The sequence below is a fragment of the Mustela putorius genome, unplaced genomic scaffold, assembly GCF_011764305.1.
Source record: "Mustela putorius furo isolate JIRA1106 unplaced genomic scaffold, ASM1176430v1.1 tig00003834_pilon_pilon_pilon, whole genome shotgun sequence".
NCBI lineage: Eukaryota > Metazoa > Chordata > Mammalia > Carnivora > Mustelidae > Mustela > Mustela putorius.
The window spans coordinates 134,714,299-134,737,545 of NW_025421987.1; the positions used below are offsets into that span (position 1 = coordinate 134,714,299).

At 47.2% G+C, this 23,247-nt stretch overlaps 1 protein-coding gene across 1 annotated transcript in view; it reads right to left on the bottom strand.

Moving 5' to 3' along the window:
* Nucleotides 1–4,528: 4,528 nt before the first annotated feature.
* Nucleotides 4,529–23,247, bottom strand: part of DCLK3 (doublecortin like kinase 3) — a 43,924-nt gene continuing 25,205 nt past the window's right edge. Inside the window, exons 3-5 of the mRNA XM_045089091.1 lie at nucleotides 11,009–11,141; nucleotides 7,273–7,440; nucleotides 4,529–5,135 (exon numbers count right to left, since the gene is read on the bottom strand). Of these exons, the coding sequence (XP_044945026.1) occupies nucleotides 4,942–5,135; nucleotides 7,273–7,440; nucleotides 11,009–11,141 (495 nt within the window). The 3' untranslated portion in view covers nucleotides 4,529–4,941. The remainder of the gene's footprint in view (nucleotides 5,136–7,272; nucleotides 7,441–11,008; nucleotides 11,142–23,247) is intronic.

The following is a 23,247-nucleotide window of genomic DNA, read 5'->3' on the forward strand; positions in this document are numbered from 1 at the left end:
GGGCTTGAGAAAATGCCGCAGGGTTTGTGTGAGGACAGCAGGGCTAGGGATGGGAGAGGAGTGAGAGATGTGATCAGTGAGGGAGGGAGGTCCGCTCAGCTTCTACAGGCCACAGTGAGGATTTGGGTTGCATTCCAAATGGAACTGGAAGTCATTTTAAATGGCGGTGATAAGATTTTTTAAAAATTCCACTCTGGCTCTGATCATCCATGCAAGAGGTGTGGGGTGGGACACTAAAGCCTCTACCATGGGATTATTTGGGATTCGCTGAGAAAATATCGAGGTCCGGGCAGAGTTCCGGGCTCCACATCTGTGCTCCTAAATGACTACTACTAATTATAATATCTATGGAGCCCTTTGAATATCCCCTTCATTCCATTTAATACATTGCATTAAATGACCAGCTTCGGGGCCAGTCTCCCTGACAAGACAGAGCTCCTTGACAGCGGATCCTAGGCTATATCCATCACTGTATGCTCGAGATCTGGTATAGGGCCTGACTCGTGACAAGAACTCTATCATAATTGCTGAGTTCAGAACTGAATCCACGAATGACTTCTTCTTGATGGAAGGAACCCAAATAGTTTCTGTTCTTCCACGTGAGTGTTAAGAGATGGAAATTCAGGTTTGCAAAAATGAGTGGCTTAGTAAGGATGGCTGATTCTCCTTAGCAGGCACCTTAGAGGTGCTAGGATGCCAAAATGGCTACAGATTCTAATCTCCTCAAGATCCTTCCATCAAGTGGTGAAGCCTGTTTCTTTGCCCCTTAAATCTGAGCCAGCTATGTGAATTGCATCAGCCAATAACTGGAAGCCAGTGGCAGAAGCGACTTCATGCAAGCTCCAAGGCTAAGCCAGAGAGAACTCACAGCTACCAACCCCATGCCTGGATCCCTTCCTCCAACATGTCATCAAGCCCAGGCCGGCCTGCTGGATCGATGGCCATACTGAAGCCGTCTGTCCCAGCCATCCCATCTCCTCTAACCAAGAACAACAAAGCACTGCCTAGATCGGGGCTGCCCCACTGAGCCCAACCCCAAGGAAGGATGGGCATTGGTGGTTAAAACTTCAGCTCCTCTGGCCAGGAGTGGGAGGATTCTAAGGTGTATCCTACACACGGTGTCTCAGAGCCCCCACCCCCACCCCCCGCTGCCCTTATTGGGAGCAAGCCTCAATTGTCCACAGCAGTCCTCAGGCATGAACTCCTGCTTGCTTGGCTTTTCTCTCCTTCCCAGACTCCCTGCCCTACTCTCACCACATTTCTCAGGAGAGAGGTCCCCATCTCGGCCTCTGCTTTAGAGAACACCATGACCCCAGAACTTTTCCCAGATGGGTTTAGCTTCCTCATCTCCTGGCCAGAAACCTCCAGTGCCACCTGCTGGAACTTTCCTCCACCCCACAGCCCAGCTACAGGGCTGGAGACCTGATGTTCACACAGGCCCTAAGAGCCTTGCTCGTATGCTGGAACTAGTTCTAATCTCCTCCTTGGAAAAAAGGAAACCACAGTTGAGTCTATAACCCCTCTCTGAGCTACTGATCCCTGGATTATATCACACCACCAAAGTTACCAGGGTCCACCCACTGAGGAAGCCCTGGACCCAAAGCCATTCTGTACCCTGGTCCCCTGGAGTTCGCCTCAGTCTGGGCAGCCAGGAATTAGGAGGTCCATTCCAGGTATGCAGGGACGCCATCAAGAGAGTCTGGAAGGACCGGGGAAGGTCTCTGGAAGCAGTGGCCTCCTGCTCATACTAACTGTATATGAGAAACTCACAATTTCCCAGGAAAGCAAACTATAAAAGGGTGCCTGTGTTTTGAACTTGCTCAGCAGACACATTCCGTGCCATAGGGAGCAAAGGAGAAGGGCCAGATGGGAGGTGATGATCTGGTCTGGAGGAATGTATGCCCACATGTGGATGCGTCATGTGGCCAGCTGGATGGATGGTCTGAGCCAAGAGGAGGAGCCTTGGCTAGAGACATACTGGGAGGAGGGAAGGTGAGGACCATCTGCAAATCGATAGCAGGTACAGGTAAAGGGAGAGTGTGGGAGGAAGGAATAGGGTTTAGGACTGGTCTTGAAGGAACTACAACTATATTTTTTTAACAGCTTTATTGAAGTATAAGTGACACACAGTACACAGCACATATTGAAAGTGTATAATTTGATAAGTTTTGACATGTATACACCCACAGATCTATTACTACATTCAAGATAATGAGCATACCCCTTGCCTCCAAAGTTGCCTGGTGTTCCTTCGTAACCCCTCCCTCCCTCCTGTCCCCAGGCAATCCCTGATCTGCTCTGTTGCTAGGATTAGTTCTCACTTTCTAGAATTGTAGGTAGATGACATCACACAGAATGTAATCTGCTTTGGTCTGACTTCTTTCCTTACCTCTAATTACTTTTCTTTTTGTTTTTTCTCCTTTCATATTGTCCATGTTGTCTCTTGTATCAAGAGTTTATTCCTTGTTATTGCTGAATTGTATTCATTGTACGGACGCACCACAATTTGTTTGTACATCGTCAATGTAAGGACATTCAGACTGCTTCCACTTTTGAGCTACTACAAACATAGCACCTATGAATATCTGTGTATAAGTCTTGGTGTGGACATACACTATAATTTCTCTTGTAAATGCTTAGGGGTGGAATGGCTGGATCATACACTCAGCATTCGGTTAACTTTTAAAGGAACTGCCAAATTGTTCTCCAGAGGGGGGAGATTATTGAACATCCCCACCGGCAATAATCAAGAGTTCCAGTTGCTCCAGCTCCTCACCAACACTTGGTATGGTCAGTCTTTTCATTGTAGCCATTCTAATATGTGTCTGGTATCATTTCACCATGGTTTTAATTTGCATTTCCCTAGTGACTAATGACAAAACAACCTTTAGCAACTGGAAGAAGACTGAACCTATCTATACAAGAGACCCGAAGGAGAAGACAGAGATGCAGGAAGAAAGCCAGAAAAACATGGCATCACAGAGGCCAACAGGAGAAATGGCTCAGAGAGAGTGGTCAAGAGAATCAAATGATGCTAACATGGACTGAAAATTCTCATTTGGATTTAGTGCCTTTGGTGACATTCTAGTAGCAACTGGTTCCAGCTTCCAGCCTTTCTCCACATTTGCAGAATAGGAGTCCACTGGGCAAGCACCCTCTCCTCTGGTGTGTGGGCTTCAGCTCCCTTCTCAGAGCTCCTGAGGCAAAAACACCAGCTGTTGCCACTTTGCAGCAGTCCCACATTTCCAGAGGGGGTCACAGGATCTGTCTCCTGGGAGGCCCACTGTGACATGGAGATTAGCATGCAGAAGTTTTCTTAGGAAGTGGTCTCTGGCTGGTCATCTCTGACAACAGAAAGAAGCAAGACTGGGCGAGGCGGATACTGGGATGTTGAGGCTGGGTTGGATCTTCGGTGTTGTCTTCCACTGGGGGCAAGGAGGTCAAGCCTTCCTTCCCTGCACGGACAAGTCACTGGACACAGCCTGCCGCAGGAAGGGGGTGTGACCCCAGGGGAGGCGACTCTTTCAGCTGAAATTGATGCTTGTAGATAGTTACTGCTGAGGGCTGCTACCCCGGGATCCTCTTCCTTTCATGTTCAAAAGCGGTCAGGGTGGCACACTCGGCATCCACTACAATTGGTTTCTCCTCCAAGTTTCCAGGTTCTAATCACCCAGCCTCTTCCTGTGGCTCCCCAGCTCAGATTGGAAGCCATTTCCTGCCGTTAGAGTTGGCAGATCACTTCGGAGCCCCTGGTGCACTTTTGCAATGTTCCAAAGCCCGCTTAAAGAATTCCTTAGGCTAAACACTCTCCTCTCACTCTTCCCAGTTTCCTGATGCGTTCCTCTGCCCAGATGACTCCAAAACCATTAGGGAGGAGGTGGTGGAGTGAGAAGCCCACGCTGGTGGGCTGGTTCTGTGTCCCACTGGCTGGGTTACATATATAACCCAGAAAGGTCAATTTGGGAAATAGCGGGATTACGTTTTGCTTCCAGCTCATGCATACCCCCGAGTCATCTGAAAAGAGCAACATTTCCATACAGAAATCTGGAATGAATCAGAGAACATGCATCCTCCGTGTGTCTGCCCTGCAGGTAAGAATGTGCCTGAACTCTCTGAGCAACGTGGAGCCTGAGTATAATCCATTTACGGCACTGCTGACATATTAATGCGCTAAATGACTCCCTGGTGGTCGGAAAACGTTAACACAGCCACAGCCTGAGTGCCTAACTTCAGGTGGAAATGACTCCGGCTCGGGGATAATCGGCTGAAAAACAGTATAAAGGAATGTTGTAGGGCAAGAATAAATCAATGAATTCTCCTTTCCATTTTTCTGCGAGCACCAGAGGAGATTTTCAGTAAATGCTGGACAGCAAGATCAGCACATCCCAAATAAACAGGTCCTGCCTCTTAATCAAGTGTCCGTCACAACATTTAGATATAGTCGTATTGGTTTTAGGAAGCATGTCGAAACTCACCTCGCCTTCCCCTCACCAGCAGTAAGAAGTCATCAGAATACAACCCGCTTCTGTCAGTTAGAGCACATTTTATTAATACAGAGAGACCATAATTCACCTTGTTCATCCTCCCAGGGGGAGTTTAGATCCTGGTAAGCACCACTCATATTGTTTGCCATGAACTTGATTACAAGGAGAAAGCAAAACACAGCATCGTTACCAAAAAGTCCTTGCTGACGTCTTATCGCCCCCCACCCCCGGAAAAATGTATTAAAGTCTTCAAATATACAAATCTAAAAATACAGTACAACATTTAACATAAAGACTCAAGTTTATTTTTTAAAATACGCTTTAAAATATACTAAGCATCTCTCCTTCCCCTGATTCTCCAACCACCGGCAGAAGCCCTCCTGGCGTCTGCGTCCTGGATTTCTGTCTCGGTCTCTGTCCCTGGAGGAGGGGGACTGCATAGCACCCAAGGCGGAGACTAGGAGGCTTGCTCAGCTGACCGCTTGTGCTGGCTCCGGACGTGGCCCTCGCTGCTGGGGGGCACCTCCTTCTGGAGGCTCCCTGTGCTAGTCTTTCCCACCGTTTCAATCCAGGGGTGCTGAAGGACCTGGTGGGCGGTGTAGCGTTTTTTGGGGTCTACCACCAGCAACCGGCTCACCAGATCTTTGGCAGCTGTGGGAGGAAAAGAAGGAGGGGAAAATGAAACAAATGCACAGGGCTCTGACTTTGCCTGTCCCCTCCGCAAACGGAATCACAAATACCCATATGGGCGCCCCGCCCTAGAGGGCGCTGTCCCGCAGAACTTTCTGTGATGCTGGGAACCTTCCATGTCTGAAAGACCCACTGAGCATCTGAAATATGGCTGTCCAGGCTGAGGAACGGAATTTTTATTGTATTGACCTTATTTAAATCACAATAGCCGTAAGTAGTGGGGGAGGGGCGCTGGGTGTGCTACTGTGTTGGGACAGCACAGCTCTAGAGGGTGTCCATTCATTTCTAGAGTCAGGGGTCCAGGCCCACCCCAGACATCCATGGCGCCCCTCACAAGAGAACAAATGGAGGCCACAAACCATATGTCTACATATCTTGCATTCTGAAATCAATCATCGGGCTGTTAAATAAAATCTGTTCAATCCCCTTCCTAAGTTGGTAAATATGCCTTCACACTAACAAAATTGAGAAACATGTGAAGGAAACCTAAGTAAAAAAATAGCACAAATTCAAAGTGGATTCCATTTTCTGCCCAAGATCATGACTGATTCTGGCAACTGCTGGGCCAGGTGGCAGGCAAGGGGGAGGAACGACGTCTCTGTGACTTGCTGACTCCCCTTGGCCAGCTCCCTGAGCCTCCTTTTTAATCAGGTGAAAGCGAAAACATACACCTCTCTTGGGGGATGACTCCTGCTCAAGATCGGCAGCTTACCCAGCCATCAGCCCCTCCCTCTACACCACTGCCCAGCTGCCTCTTAAGCACGGAAGCCCCTGGATCTCTCCTACATCACCCACTTCCAGCTGGGTGAGTTGTGCAAACAAAGCACCCCAGCACCCACCCCGACCAGCACCACTCCGTCCAGATCCTCAAAAGACTCAGTGGGGAGCGGGTCAGGTTTAAACGGGGAATTCTCAGACTCACGTGTACTGGTGTGGACAACTGGACACCCCTCCAACAGGTCCAAGCTCTCTCTACCCCTCTGAACAGAGGCTCCTTGGCTCCCCGGAGGCACTACGGGAAGTGTCTGGGTAAAGAGGTCTCCTCAGTCTCAGAAGTGGGCCTGCACCATTCAAGCAGGGAATTCTGGGGTTCTGATGAAGTGACCTAGAAGGGAGGCCCTGGGTTCTTGGCTCCAGAGTTCCCTCCCTCTGTGGGGTGGGTGTGACAGAAGCAGGGCCCTCTACGCCATAGTGCACAGGGCATGGGCCACCATAACTTTCTAGAATGATTTTTAGACCTTCGATTCCCAAGTCACCACTGGCTTGCTCAGCTCAAGACCCTCTCTCTCCCTGCAGCATACCAGCCCTCTCCCTACCTTATTTAAGGGGTGGGGGGGTTAAGCTTTTTCCTTGCCTCATTCCCCCAGCCCCAAATAAGGAGACTGAGGCTGGGAAGCGCAGTTCAATAACTAATCTTAGATTACAAGGTTGGAGAAATTGAGGGAAAATAAAGTGACCACTCCTATTCACCTTTAAGCCCAAAACTCCAAGACTCAAAACCCCTGAATATTTAGTTCCTGATTTCACAAGGGTAGCAAAGTGGTACCAAAAAATCAGTAGCAAAAAAGGGGAAAGACTGCATCTGGAAGGGCCCAAAAGGAGGAAGATCCCGCAAGCCCCTGCTCCACTGAAGATAACCAAGACCTTTACTCCCCCTTTCCAGAGCCTCTGAGCTCCAACTATACCATGCCACAACCCCCAGCTGCTCACAGAGGAAGATATGCATTCCCAATCTGCTCAATTCCCAGCACTTCTATATACAAGATGACTGCGATCTCTCCAAATGAGGGTTTCCATTTCTGATATTCCTCAGTTCTGAGTTCCCTTTATTGCCTTAAAGAAAAATATTCAGTGACTGCAACCAGGGGTCAGACTTCACTGAATCCAAAGCAAGTCCTGTTTCCCAGAGTGCTACACAAATAAATCTACACGAAGCTCACGGTTAACAAAGGATGAAGTACAGGTCGACAGCCCCCGCCATGCCCAGTTCAGAGATGGGCCCTCTGTAGCTGACCTAAAACCAGCTCTGCAGTCAGAACCCAAGACAGGCTCCAGCTCTAACGTCGCCTCGTCTCCTGCTTGGGGAAGCCAATCTCACCGTCAGAAATATTGTCCCAGTAAGGGGCCAGAAACTCAAAGTGGCCCAGCTGGATGATGTTAAAGAGCTCATCCTGGTCCCTCTCCGGGCTGCGGAATGGGGGGAAGCCACACAGTAGGATATACAGGATCACGCCGGCGGCCCACATATCCACTTCCAGTCCATAACCTGTGAGACAGGCAGAGACACAAGGGAAACTGAGACCAGGCTGGATCAGACAGGAGGAGAGAAACATGGGGAACTGTAGTTCTACATAACAGAGGACCACAGCTTTGAGTAAGCGCGAGCCACTTGTAAACACATTGGGGGGCATCTCGGCTCTTTCCACTGCTTGGCAATTGTGGACATTGCCACTATGAACATTGGGATACAGGTGACCCTTCTTTTCACTACATCCGTACCTTTGGGGTAAATACCCAATAGTGCAATTGCTGGGTCATTTGGTAGCTCTATTTTTCATTTCTTAAGGAATCACCATACTGTTTTCCAAAGTGGCTGCACCAGCTTGCCTTCCCACCAACAGTGTAAGAGGGTTCCCCTTTCTCCACATCCTCTCCAGCATTTGTTATTTCCTGCCTTGTCAATTTTGACCATTCTAACTGGTGTAAGGTGGTATCTCAATGTGGTTTTGATTTGAATTTCCCTGATGGTTAATGATGATGAACATTTTTTCATGTGTCTGATAGCCATTTGTATGTCTTCATTGGAGAAGTGTCTGTTCATGTCTTCTGCCAATTTTTTGACTTGATTATCTGGAGCCGAGATGCCCTTCAACAGATGAATGGATAAAGAAGATGTGGTCCATATGTACAAAGGAATATTACTCAGCCATCAGAAAGGATGATTACCCAACTTTTGCATCAACATGGATGGGACTGGAGGAGATTATGCTGAGTGAAGTAAGTCAAGCAGAGTCAATGATCATACAGTTTCACTTACTTGTGGAGCATAAGGAATAACACAGAGGACATTGGGAGAAGCAAAGGAAAAGTGAAGGGGGGAAATCAGAGGGGGAGACGAACCATGAGAGACTGTAGACTCTGGGAAATAAACTGAGGGGGGTGGGAGGATGGGTGGCCCATGATGGGTATTAAGTAGGGCTCATATTACAATGAGCACTGGATTTTATACACAAACAATGAATCATGGAACACTGCATCAAAAACTAATGATATACTGTATGATGACTAACGTAACACAATAAAAAAAATAATAAACACATGGGGGCATTTGGCTGCCAACACCTACAAGTGGGGGATCGACACCAGTGTTACCCAAAGCTTGGTCCTCAGACAACTGCCAGTTTGTAATCCTTTATTTCTGGTCTGGGATAGAAAAAGCATAAGTAAATATTTGGAAACTCATAGCAACTGGGCATGGCCATGACATCCAGCTGCATGGTCAAGAACAGGTCTCACTGAACAGAGTATGGGGCAGAGTTCAGGGGTTGTCAAACACACATGATGAGTCACACGTGGCATGAGCGGTGACCTCATCCCGTGTGGCAGAACTTCATGTGGGTCCACACTATATTAGAAATTTTAAAACCTTCACCAGAGATAGTTCGAGAAGCCCTGGTCTACCCCAGCAGCTTCTCTGTCCTAATCATTCGTTGTCTTCTCGCACTGAAAAAATATTTTCACTGGCGCTCTCCTATGATTATAAAAAGCCTGACATTACTAGCTATATCCCCACGAGTGCACACACACACACAAACACACACGCACACACACTGATACTTCCTGTAACAAAATTAGGATCACATTGGACATATTTTATACTCTATTTCATCCACTTAATACGTCATGGCATTTCCTATACAGGAATTTCCTATAAAGAATATTTTAAAAATTCTTCAAAATTATGATTTCTAATAACTGTCAGTATCTCCTTTATATAATGAATCCTTTATGTTGTAGTCTAAGTGTTTACTAACTTTCTTACACCATAGTTCTGTGATGAACATCCTAATCTATTAAATATTTGAGCACATCTCTGACTGTATTCTTGAAAGAGCTTTCCAGAAATAGAATGCGGAACATAATATACTGTCAAGGTTTTTGATACTCCCCAATCATCCTCACAAAACCCAGCAACAGCCACATGGACATTTTCAAACACGCTCTAACTTTTTACCTTTGGGGAAGGAAGCCATTCAGCAGCTATAATTGAGAAGTTGGGTATTCATTATTAAGCCCCAGAGCAATGGTGACAAGATAAATCGGCAAAAAAAAAAAAAAAAAAAAAAAAAAAAAAAATAGAAATAAATCACTGCTGACCTCTTTATGGCCAATGTCACTGGCCTTTCCTCAGCTCTGCCCTGCCTTTCACACTCAGAAGCATTCTCAGCTTGGCTCGCCCTCCCATCTTGAAATTCGCCCCTCGACCTCTGTGGCACCATACTTTCCTCGTCCTCTTCCTGCCTCTCTGCTGCCTCGTCCCCTGCTAAACTGTCCTTCCATCTCCATCCCCAGCTCTGGGCCCCCCTCCAGAGTCTGTCTCTGGTGGCCCTTCAAGAGGCGCTCCCTCTCTCGCCCACCTGGGTTGCCATTTCCAAGTCGAGGAATCTCAAAAGCACCCGCTCAGCCCAGGGCCCGACCTCCCTGCCAAGAGGACAACTCCCTGTGTCCATCGTCACACCTCTACCAAATCAATGTGTTTAACATTTCAACCCACCCACCCCATCCCCCAAAAGAGCTTTCCAGCAGCCTGTCTTAGTCAGTATCAGCCCCAAGGCTGTGGTTTCCCTCAGCATTCAGGGAGACTATTGCTTTCCTTCTTCTCCTACCCAGGGCATCAATGCCTCCACTAAAATATCTATGATGGCTCAACATGCTCCTGTCTGCCATGGCCACTCTGCTGGCCACATTGAGTCCAAATTCTTCTGTTCAGCCTCCCCAGTTGCAGAGAATCCAGACCCGACCTAGTCAGCCAACTGAATTTCCCTCTACCACACTGAGATCAGTCTTCTCAACAGCTCTACCAGCCAACCTCCATGCATAGTCCAGTCTCCCTGTCTTCCCTTCCCTGATGGTTCTGCTGCTGGGATACTCTCTCCCTTCTCTCCACCAACACCACAACCCATCCAAGAGCTTTCCCATCTTACATATGGCACCTACACTGATTTCTCCCAAAGTGCCACGGTGGCTTAACAGTCATTCAGGCCCTAGGCTGAACAGTATTTGGAGCCATACAATAATAATAACAGTTTCCTTTTTATGTACTTTATAGACTATGTCACTAAAACTGTTCATTGGCTCTTCATATAATATACAAAATGGTAATAAATATTAATCATGGGGTTTGAAATAGGACACCCTGTTCCTTTAAATGCAAAGTTGGTGGAGGAGTTTTCAAGCCAATTACTATAAGAACTGCTACAAATTTTTCCCATTAGAGGTAGCCATGGGTCAGTGGCACAAATGGCCTTGCTTTCTTGAGTTCCCGGGGTAGTTCTCCACCGTCTTTTATCTCAATCTTCTGCCAACACACACACACACACACACACACACACACACACTCCCTCCTCTGTAAGGGCAGCCCAGATGAGAAAAATGTCCACATGCTTTGGTCAAGATCTTCTTCAAATAGTCCCATTAAAATTCAAGTGGAAGCCTGGTGCCAACTCTGAGATCTTTGACTGCTCCATATTGAGAAATACAAAATACCAAATTGTAAAAATAAGACATTTGCTAGTAAGTGAGCCAGATCCGATGGAGCAAGGTATAACGCCTACCTTTCTCAGAAAGAATTTCAGGAGCTACGTAAGTCGGAGTCCCACACACAGTAAATATAGGTCTCACCACATGCTTTGCGAGGCCAAAATCAGCCAGTTTCAAGGTGGTAGATTTGTCCTCGTTTCGCTGAACCTGTAAAAAAACAAAATCTCCAAATCACCAAAATTGTGATGAGAACAAAGAAGAAAAACTAATGAGACAACGAGCATGCAAGGTCAGGATAAGCAAAGAGATAAACCTCCTCGAGCTTGTAGTTGATAAACCCAACCTGATTTCAGTGATGGATTCTCACATTTTCAAGTAAAACACCAATGAGTTAGACTTGCTGTGTTGTCCACTGCAGAAGTGCCCTATGGCCACAGATGGGTATTAAAATTTGTATCAAATTAAACATTTAGGTTCTCAGAGGCACTAGCCACATTTCAGGTGCTCAGGAGCCATTGATGGTTAATGGGTACCTTATTGAGCAGAACATTTCCACCATCACAGAAACTTCTATCGGGCACCACTGAATTAGAACAAGGATCGATGATATTTTGAGAACTGACTAACATTAGTGAGGTCTCAAGAATGCCTCTGGGGGATACGAAATTGGGCAGAAGAAAAAAAAGAAGGGGAAAGAACTAGGAATTAAAAGGACAAAGTAAACAATCAGTGGAGAAACACTAGGTATAGACCCTAATTTGGGGGCTGGGGGAGGCATTAAGGACCAAACAGACAAGGGGTCTTTATTTCCAAATCTAAGAGTTGCCTCTGGATGGTCTTGGACAGATGTCTTTATTCATCTAAGCCTCCTTTTAAAAAGGAGGGAGGTGATAATATTCAGCAATAAGGCTTCTGTCAGGAGTTTCAATCAAGGTCCATAATCTACCCTGCAAAGTCCTTATCTAAGGTAACCAACAGTCCCAGGCCACCAGGGACTGGAGGGCTCCCAGAATGTGAGATTATCATTTTTAAAACTAGGACAATCTCTGGGGGCCTGGGTTGCTCAGTCCATTAAGCATCTCCCTCTTGATTTCAGCTCAGATCATGATCTCAGGGTCATGGGATCAGGTCCAGTGTCAGGCTCTGAGCTCATCGGGGAGTCTGCTTGACATTCTCTTCTCCCTCTGCCTCTCCCCCACTCTCAAATAAATAAAACCTTAAAAGAGGCAAAAAAAAAAAAAAAACCACACACAAAAATAAAAACAAACAACTAGGATAGCCTCAGGCGAGCCAGGATGAGGTAGTTGTCCTTGTTTGCACCTACAGTGGAACCAGTGCTACCGAACCAAGATTGACCGCTGTACATGAGAACTGACAGACAGGGTTCTGCCGATGTTTTTGCATGAAGGTGAAAGACATTAGCTCTGATTCTTTAGACCCCATTTCCCCCAAGTTTTAGAGAAAGGGAAAATCAGCCATTTTTAGAGCACCAAAAAGACAGCTACCCTCACTCTGAAATGAAGACGGAGAACCCCTGTCCTCCTTGGTCACCGTCAAAATGGATCCCACCAGGGGCACCTGGGTGGCTCAGTGGGTTAAAGCCTCTGCCTTCGGCTCAGGTCATGATCTCAGGGGTCCTGGGATTGAGCCCCGCATTGGGCTCTCTGCTCAGCAGGGAGCCTGCTTCCTGCCCATCCCCCTCTGCCTGCCTCTCTGCCCACTTGTGATCTCTGTCAAATAAATAAATAAATAATCTTAAAATTAAAAAAAAAAAAAAGAATGGATCCCACCCAAATCTCATTCTTTCAAACAAATCCCAGTGACTGGCTTTCTGCTTGTTGGTAAACCAGTTCCCACGGCCCAGTTAGTGTGCCCTGTCCCCATCACCCTCAAGGTATCTACCTGCTGGATGATGTGTTAGGATGTGGTGGGTCTTCCCTAAAGGAAGGAAATCTCAAGAGGTGAGCCTAGCAGGTACTTACACCACCATGCAAGACATGATAAAAGTAAAGAAACGTTATATTTCACATAAAAACGAACAGCAAGGGAGCAAACCTAGCATATTTTGCAGTTAGTGAAGGATATATTGGTTTCTTCCATGCTACGCAGGCGGTTTTCCACTCCAGGGAAAGGTTAAATCATCGGCCGCAAAAAATTCCAACCTTCTTCAGCGCTAGTTGGTACCCAAACAAGTAAGGTAGAAGGGTGACCCATGGGCGGTCTGACCTCCCAACCTCAGAGAGAGTTAAGACTCAGAGCAGCAGCCATCCCCCTAGGAGTCTCACCTTGGCCAAGTCTCAGGACAGCAAGAAATAAAGGCACAAGCCAAAGGGTTCCAATGCCCCTCATTCCTGGGAGGCAGGAAGCAAAGCACAGCCCAGCGATACCTGCCTGCTTCCAGCTCTCTGGCTGAAGCAGTTCTGGGCCCCAGCGGCGGACCCCTGCTCTCCACCAGTGCCAGACAGCCACTCCTGGTACCTGGTCTGTGCAAGCCAGGAAGATGCTGGTTCCCTACGGGGAAGGCGTTGCAAGCCCCTTTAGCAGTCTTGCCACCCATCATTCTGATCTCATGTTCACAGAAAGCAGCCCACGAGATATCCAGCAGGGAGCTTTGAATGGTGGATTCTGCAAGTGTGGCATCTTTTCCTCCCCCCTGTCATCTGCCTCTTGGGAAAGGTGCAGCCCACACGAAACCTGTTGTCACACCCTGCCTGGCACCTTTCCTCCCAACAGAAAGGACAAAGCTGGGGGCTGTCAAGGTCTCAGGCCCAGAGCGGAATTTATCCATAGAGGGCAGAGAGAAGAGTGGAATCTTAAAAAAAACAAACAGAGAAAAGTCCAAATCCAAGAAACAGAGAGTAGAACGGTGGTCGCCAGGGACTGGGGAAAGCTGGTGATCCAAGGGGATCAACATTTAGTTCTAAGACGAATACGTTCTGGGAATCCAAGGTACAACATGGTGACTGTAGTTAATCATTCTACATTGTGTACTTGAAATCTGCCAAGAGAGATCTTAAACATCCTTATGAGAAAAAAGTCACAAAAAACAAGGCAGCTCTATGAGGTGAAGGACGTGGAAGTTGACCAGAGTGTGGAAATCCTTCCACAATGGACACACGTATTGGATCATCTTGGTGTACATTTGAAATATATCACAACTTTATTTGTCAATCACACCCCAGTAAAGCTGGGAGGGGGGAGAAATTAATGCAAGGTTTTAATTAAAACATAAATTTTGTTAAATATGAGATTAAGTAAATTTATACTTGGGGTTTTTTCCCAAGGCATGTTCTCAACAAAACTTTTATTTTCCGCTTACAAAAAAGTAATTACAGCTCCTATGACTGTCTTGAAACCCAGACAGCCAGCCAGTGCCCTGGGCATCCTGGCCATGCAGCAGAATTGCTCCCAGGAACAGAGAGCCAAGCTCCCCCCTGGAGGGACCCCTCCCAAACCCAGCACCACCTGCGGGATTGATGGCAAAAGCCCTTTGGGTAACAAATCCGTAAAATCAAGGTTGAGGTGACTGGCTCTGCCCCTTCCCGGCACAGGTCTGCCCCAGACCCACCTGCCACTGGCTCTGCTGGAGGGGGACTCTGGGTGGCTTCCTCATGTCCCGCACTGAAATAATCTTTTGCGGGAAGATTCGGTAACACGTACCAGTTACAAGCACAGACTTTAAAGACCCACCACCAGCAGACTCCAGCTCACCATTTACTGGTGTAACTGGCTGAGTAGTTACATTTGCTGGTGTAACTGGCTAAGAAGTCCTCTCTATGCCTCTACTTCCTCATCTGTAAAGTGAGATGCAGATGAGATGTGTGGTAAGAATTTAATGAATTAATATTTGTAAGGTGAGATAAACAGCACCCAGCACCTATGAAGCAAGACAGAAATGTTAAGTAAACCCTATTATTATTTTTTTTAAAGATTTTACTTATTCATTTGACAGAGGGAGATCACAAGTAAGCAGAGAGAGAGAGAGAGAGAGAGGAGGGACAGGCTCCCTGCTGAGCAGAGAGCCCAATGCGGGACTCGATCCCAGGACCCCGAGATCATGACCTGAGCCAAAGGCAGCGGCTTAACCCACTGAGCCACCCAGGTGCCCAACCCTATTATTTTAGCCTCCGAAAAGGAGGATCGGAAAGATCATAACTGACTTTAGATAAAATGAGAAGTATGGCAGGTTGCTCTTGATAATCTTCCTTACCCAAACTGAAGGCCCCCATATGGGCAGGGCACTGGTCCATCCTCTGCTGTGAAAGTCCCACTCCCCTCCCAACTCTTGCCTGCCCTGCATCTCATCACAGAAGCTGAATGCTCCCGGCAAAAGTGAGCAGAGCCATTAATTACTGAGCTACAATTAAACAGGGACAACGCAAGCTGACAGCACCCAGGAGAGAGGCTCCTTGGGACCACGTATAGGAGAAATTATCAACTTGTCTGCAGGTAGATGCTCTCACATCTCTAGTGGAACGGGAAAAGGTTCCCAATGTTCCTAGCAGTGCCTTTAAGGGGGCCGAGGGCAATAGGAAGACCCCAATAGAGCCATGGGTACAGCGACACCCAAAATTGCAGTGCACGAACTCCCCGGTCTCTCCATACAAGAGAAAGTTCTCTGCACTTGCTTTGGATCCTGCCAGTCAGCTTACATCTCTGGAAGCAGAATGTGTCTTAATTACAGAGTCTTGAGTTACAGGGCAACCCAATTGATGTCTCCCTAATTAACCTAACTGGAGGGAAAGTCACAGATGCAGACAAAAGTGCGATCTGGCTGTGGTCTGCACAGCAAGACAGACAGAGCCCAGAACGAGACAGAGAGGTAATGATGAGAATAACTTAGACTAGAAAATTGGGTTTGGAAGGGAAGTACAGAAAATAGTGGTGTGGTGCCTCGAGTTTCCAGCTAGACCATCTATGTTAACCACATTTGCTAGGTAATTGCTGAAAAAATGTGTCCCCCACCAATATTTGCATTCTCCCAACCAAATGATCAGCGGGAAAAGCATCTGGCAGCCTTGATACACCAAAATAAAATATGCTCCCATGAGAAGGAACAAGCTAGTCCTTTCCTCAGAGAAACCCCCTAACTCCAAACCCTGGCTCCACTGATAGACCAGCAGATTCAACCTGGGGGGTACTCGGTCTCTTGTTTTGCACTTTTTTTTAGGTTTACTGTCCAGATGCTAATGCATGCATTTCCAAACACCAAAGCCGTGTTTACATTATTCCCTATTATCCTGCCTTTTGTTCTCTTCAGGGTTTCATCTTGCTCCTGTGTATCAGGATCATCCCCACATCACCCCACACAGCAGACACTCAGCCCCGGGGCTGGCTGAGCTCTGGGGAGTTGTTTTTCCCTTCCAGAAAGTGGCTGGAGACCACCGGTGTTTTCATTTCTGCTGTCTCCAGCTTCTGCTCACAGTAGGGACGTCACATCCTTCGGGGCCATCAGCACGACTCAAGGTCTCTCATCTACTTCATCTACATGAGCAGCTTAGTTGCATTTAAGGTCCTGCACTGACTGTGTCAGTTTTGTTTCATTTTGTTTCAACAGACACTTTCCATTCATGGCAACAGAGTAATTTCTCTCTTAATCGTGAAATCAAATCAGTGACATCCTCCCAGGATAACTCTTCCTCCTACCATCTATGGGACTTCTGAAACCATCAGCTTTTCCTCCCAGACAGGAATTTGTGTAAAACACCCTCCCACCAAAGACTGTTCACCTCTGATTGAAATCCCAACATGGGAGAGATCCCACAACTTCATCCAGCAGCTCATCCCATTTGTGGCCAGTTTAACGTGTGAGGAGTTTCACCCCTATGTTGATTCCAAATCCCACCCCCTACACGGTTGTCCAAGTCCACCCTCTGGGAGGGTACTGAAGAAAGACACACTCATGATCCCCAGGTCATCTCTGGTGTCTCTAACTTCACATCTGAGGATCCACCAATTGATCCTGATAAGACCTAATCTTCTGATCACCGCTCCTTTCTTGCTCCTTCCTACACTAAGTTCGCTGCCTGATCCAAAAGCACCAACATTGCCTGGGAGCCGGTTAGAGATCTAGGCTGCCCAGACCCACTGAACCAGAACCTACATGTCGACAAGACCCCAGGTTGATGCATGGCCAGGTTCTGGATGATCTCCGTTTCATCGATGCCTCTTTTAACAAAGAGTGCCCAGAAATGAACACTACATGCCACGTGTGATTTGATCAGGACAGTGGACCTCAGGCCTTTCAGTGGATGGAACACTGGGTTGCCATAAAGACAGCCAGTGGGACTACACCCAGGGTACCATTCTGGTGCCCCTTCCTCAAAAAGTCTTTGTAGGGGATCAGAACATGCCACCCCAAATTAGGCCACTTTGAAATACTGATTATTAAACAACTCCAATTTTCCACTCGTTTTCCCATTATTTTACTTGCCACAATTTGCTGCCCCTAAAAGTCTAGAAACCCTTTTCCCTTTATCTTGTCACTTCTCTAAAAATTTATTGTTTTTTTAAGCCCCAAATTCAAACTACTGTTTGAGTTTCCATCCCAGAGTTCCTCCCATGTGTGTGTGCTGTGTTCATGCCCTCCGTCTGTGTTTCTCTTATTAGTCTGTCTTTTGTCGACTTAATTTCCAGGGTCCTGCCCAAGAATCCAGGATGGTGGAGACAAAAGGGTTGTTTTCCTCCCCTACACCTTCATGGGCCAGGTTTGGCTAGGGCCCACCCACAGCCCCCATGCGCACATCTGAACTTTCTCACCCACATTTCTATTTCTCTATTTTCTGGCCCATTGTTACTCACTGCTCTGGGTCATGTTCCTTCTGGGGCTCTGTTTTCAGCTGCCCGCCAACTGCAAGGGTGTTAGAGATGCATTCACACGGCACTGTTAAGACTGCTGAGCCGTCTGCATCCATCACCCCCTTTTCCAGGCACACCAGTTCCCGATTTGAATCCGGTGGTCTCTGTTATTCACATAAGCACCCATACAACACCTGGAGGGCCCCAAAACTTCAAGAGGAGTCTTTATTTTTCTGAACAATTAACAACTTCCTGTCCTTCAATGGTACCTCAATTTAAATCTGATCTTGCAATGTTCATCTCTGAACAGAAGATGGCAGCAGAGTATACACCAAACAGTAGGCAACCCCCCCATCCCGCCCTCCCCCCCCCCTCCAAATTCAGATGTGGTTAAGCCTACACCTTACTTGATCCATCATGGTCCTTCTGGCCTTTTCCCTCCACGGTTCCATTTGCAACTGGCTATGAGGGCTTTATGATCTTAGAAACCAACTCACACTGAAATACCAATGCCTAGAATCAACTTACGTTTCGACAGCAAAAGACACCCTAAGACAAAACAATGATTGAAAGCACCAGCTGAAACAAAGTCTTCCCTGGGACCTGTCGTGACAGGCCAATGACAAGCCTTCACCCCAGTACTTTTCTAGCTAATTAACATCTGATGTTTACCCAGCAAATATTTAGATGCCTATGGTTTGGCAGGTATCGTTCTAAGTACTAGGAATAGTGAATAAAACAGGCAGGTAAAGTCCTTGCTCTTATAAAACCTTCTTTCTCTTAATAAATAATATTCAAACGAATATGTAAAGTCCTGCAGTGATAAGTGTGGTAAGAAAAGAAAAAGTGAAATAAAGGCTGTGTTGTCTGGTATAGTTTCCCATAACCACATGTGGTTATTTTAAACAAAATTTAAAGTTCAGTTCCTCAGACACCCAAGGTACATTTTAGGTGTCCGCATAGTAGTGGCCATTGTACTGGGCAGTGCAGAGACAGGATATTTCCATGATCACAGAAAGTTCGACTGGACAGTGCTAAAACTGACAGCAGCAGGAGTTGCTATTTTAAATGGAGTGGTTAAGGCAGGACTCGCTGAGAAAGTAATATCTGAAAAAAATCAAGGGTGAGGGTGGGGTTATGGACATTGGGGAGGGTATGTGCGATGGCTGTGAAGTGTATAAACCTGGTGATTCACAGACCTGTACCCCTGGGGTTAATAATACATTATAAATGTATTAAAAAAATAAAATTTAAAAAAATCAAGGGTGAGCCATATTCAAATCCTAGGGAAAAGCTTTTCAGGTAGAGGAAATCGCAAGTGCAAAGGTCCAGGGGCATGCAAGTAGGGGCAGGAATGGAGTGGATAAAGGGGTAAGCAGACAAAGTAGAGCTCTGAGAAGAAGCCAGAGGCCACATCATGCAGGACCTTGGAGAAATGAACCTGGCTTTTATCCTGAGTGTGACAGAAAGCCAGTGATGACTCTGAACACAGGAGTTACAGGGTCTGATTTATATTCGGAGATCACTCAGGCTCCTGGGAGGAAGATGACCTTTAGAGGAAGAGGGAGGACCAGTGAGGAGGCCACTGCCATAGTCTCAGCAGGAGATGGTTGTGGCTTGGTCTCGAGTGGAGGAATGGAGGTGAGAAGTGTCATCCTAAGGCAAAGAGAAGTTGTGAATGGAGAAAGTAAAGAAAGGGGCTCCAGAGCAACTGAGATTCCTGCCACCAGCAGCTGGGCCAGCGGCGGCCCCATCTTTGTGACAGAGAAGGGGTGTGGGGGTGGCACTGTATGGGGATGAGAACTCACCTGGAGTTCAGGATGGAATCGAACGTGGAAAACTACAAACAGGGCGAACAGACACCTTGGGGAGGGTGTGTGTGTAGTTCATAAAAGTAGGGTGGTAGCTGAAGGGGGACGTGGAGGAAACAAGGTTTATTTTCTTTTTTTTAAGATTTTATTTATTTACTTGACAGAGAGATAGATAAGACAGCACAGGAAGAGTAGTAGGACAGTAGGGGAGCGTCAGGCACTTCTTATCTATGGATTCCTGAAAGCTGTAGTCTCCCGTATTTGTCCTACATCCAGCAGTCCCCCCAGATCTCTTGAAAGAGGACTCATAAGCAACCCTGTGACCCCACAGTGGACACGGGGAGAAGAGTGAGGAGGACGTGGCAGCAATGACCTACCCCCGAAATGACTCTGAGCCAGCCCCACGCTGAGGGACTCATCCTGACCAATGAGATAGAAGAAGGTGTGTGTGAGGAGCCCCAGAGCCAGCGTTCCTGCCACGATAGGAAGGGAGAACACCCACAGCAGTCCACCCCCCACTTTCCCTGCCATTTATGTGAGTGCGACAATGTGATCCTTGGAGTGGGCATCTGGTGTAGACATTTGGGGTCCCTGAGGGAGACGGCAGCAACTGCCTTGAGATCTTTGACCTGCTCCGTTAACCACCCCTGTAACCACCTGTCTCCAGCTTCCGGTCACTGAGACAACGAGATGTCTTCATTTTTGCTCCACAAGGTGTGCTCGGCAGACCATCAACATCCCCCGGGAGCTTATTATAAATGCAGCATCTCAGGCCCTTCCCAAACCCACTAAATCAGCACCTACACCTTATCAAGATTCTCATGCACAAGGCAGTTTAAGAAGTGCTGATTTACCCCACTGTCAGTCACGTGGTGCCCCCGCAGCTGGTAGGTAGTTCAGCAGTAACCGGGAGAGCCCGTAAGGGTGTCTTCTCCCTGTCCTTGTCCTCTGCTCAGCCCTTATAATTCCTTGCTCCTCTGGGTCCCAACACGCAGGCCCCGGGCACATGGCTTTATACCTCTGCTTCCAACTCCTTCCCAGAAAGGTAATGTCCCGACATAAGTCACCAAGCCCACCCCAGTATGGCCGTGCACATAATTTATCCAAATTCCCAAGGTCAAGGTCCTACCCAGTGAAGCCAAAGTTACGACCAACAGAATTACTATTGTCACGGTCACCATCACTTATTCACGGGCCTCTAGGGGTGTCCTGGGATCTGACAAGGTCAAAACGTCAGAGGTGGTTCCCACACGGAAAATTTACCATCTTGAAAAGGCGCCTGGGGTCAAATGTCTGAGCGCGCTGCCCACAGGAGATTCTTCGACAATAGTCTTTCAACCTGATTCTATATATTCTAGCCGACTAACTGAAAGCGATTTTAAGAGTTTTGTCTTGATACGGAAAAGTGGAGTCTCCTTGCCCAAAATGGCAGTTAAAAATTAAAGGCGGGGGAGGGATCAACGGTGGATCCGCATCCACACAGAATGCCCAGTTCTATGGAGTCCGTAGCCAGAAGGCTCGGCAGGAACAGCACAATCACATTGGCAGGGTTTAACGCAGGAGGCAGTGGGAGAAGGGAGACCCGCAGCTGAGCTCCCCTCCCCACCTCCACCTCTGTGCTTCATCTGTCTTAGTCTCTCCCTCTCCTTCCTTCCCCCTTCCCTCTTTCTTCCCCTCCCTTCCCTCTCCCTCCCTTTCGTCCTTCCCTCCCCCCCTCCCTCTCTCCTTTCCTTTCCTCCTTCCTCTCCATATCCTCACATGACCCCTAACATGTAGGACATCCAGAAGAAGCTGAAACAGAACCAGGGTTTCAGATTACTATAATTAGACAACCAGATCTTAGACCCTGGACACTCGTTGAAGGGATTTACCAATTTGCTTCCTCGGATTAAGGGCATTTTGAAAATACAGGGTTGTTGTTTTTTTTTATTTTTAAGAAACTGAATCCTAGATCCTCAAATGGATCACAAGAAATCACTCTCAGAGCAACAGCAACACCCATGAACCGAGGCATTAGGAGGACATTAGCAGATCACTCTTCTTTACCTTTACTAAAGGACCCGAATGGAGTCACAATTTTAGAAGTGATTTCACAACATTTTCCATCGTCTTTTAAAGTTGTCTCTGTTGCTGATAATTCCTGATGGACAGTAAATTACCAGACACCCACCGTCGCAGAGGTGGCTCTTTCAAAAGGAACAAACAGAAGAAAACCTCAGTTTTCAAAATGACCTAGTATCTAGAATTTTGAAGACTTTAAGAAATTTCCTGAAGCTTCTGGCTGTGTGGTCAAGCCTTAGACAATGTGTGGGTTCAATGACCATATGGATACTTTTTATTTTCCTGGAAACTGTTAAAACGCAGACGGCGAGCCACTCTCCCTGACATAAACCTAAAGTCTTAACTCTGGTGGGTCCTGCTGGAATTCACCTGGGATTCTTGAGACAATCTCTCATAAACCTGTCTTCCCACAAACTTGATCGATATTGGCCAATGACCAAAAGGCTTGCCTCACTGCACTTTTTCTTTAGTGATTTCATGTTATGGGTAAAATCCCCATTTCTTGATTTTGTTAAGAATACCTTAACAAGATATGCTTCATAGGCGCCAAATGTTTAGTGAATGCAATTGGCATGTAAGTGCATTCATGAGTACTTGGACTGCTAAGGAGAGGCCCCAGATGCCTCTGTCTTAGATGCTAAGGGGAAAGAAAATTGAAACTGGAGCTAGAAAAAGATAAGTCGTGCAGGCCAGGGAGAACTGTGTACCACAGCACTGCTCATGGCACTAAGCAATGAGTCTTTCTTGTGCATCCAAGTAGACATGGAGAAAAGAAGCTAGAGAATTTAAATGAACAAAATGACTGAACAGGTTTCTTTTTGAGGGAGAATGGCCAGGAGTGTGTTGGGCCATTTATTATCCTGCCAGATTTTCCTTACCAGCCTTGGGGATGTCGGTCACTGCCCTGTCCTAGTTGCATTCAGCAGTTAAAAACCTAGAATAGTCTGTTCCTTCCCAGAGCCCACGAGAGGCCAGAAAAAGTACCACCTTTATCCTTGATGAGCTGTGACCTGTCCCCCCAGCTGCCCACCACCGTTTGCCCTGGATTCCAAGGGTCTCTGCTGCAAGAACTTGGCAGCCACAGTTCCCTGTCCAACCCCTTCCTTTCAGCCTGTTTCTAGAGTGGGCACCAGTCCCTTCTTTTGCCCTTCCTCTGGGACAGAGGGTCTCAAATGACCTTGCTCCTGTCTGACCTCTCTTCAGGGTCTTCCCCCACCCACTTGCTCAGCCTTCTTTGCCATACACAGCATCTCAGCGTCTGGCCATCAGGAGCTTGGCCTGCTTATCTCCCACCCTGTGTGGGCTGCTGTCATCATCCTCACCTCTCGGGCTCCTGTCCGCCCCCTCCTCTCCTACCAGGGCCCCGTCAACACCACACAGAGCCTTCCAGCCCCAGCAAGGGAGCACACACTGGCAGAAGAAGCAATTAACATTTCTGCAAGCTGGAAATTCTCATAATTAAAACTTCTTTTGCAAGATCTCAGGAGTCGAAGTAATCCAAAGGGAAGAGGAGTGCTAGCATCTTATCAGGAAATGTGATCAGTAGAAATAGATAAACTCAGCAATATAGACCTAAAATTGTACCCCGGGGCCCAATTATTAGACACAGATATTTCTGTTGATTAAAATAACGTGATAAGCTT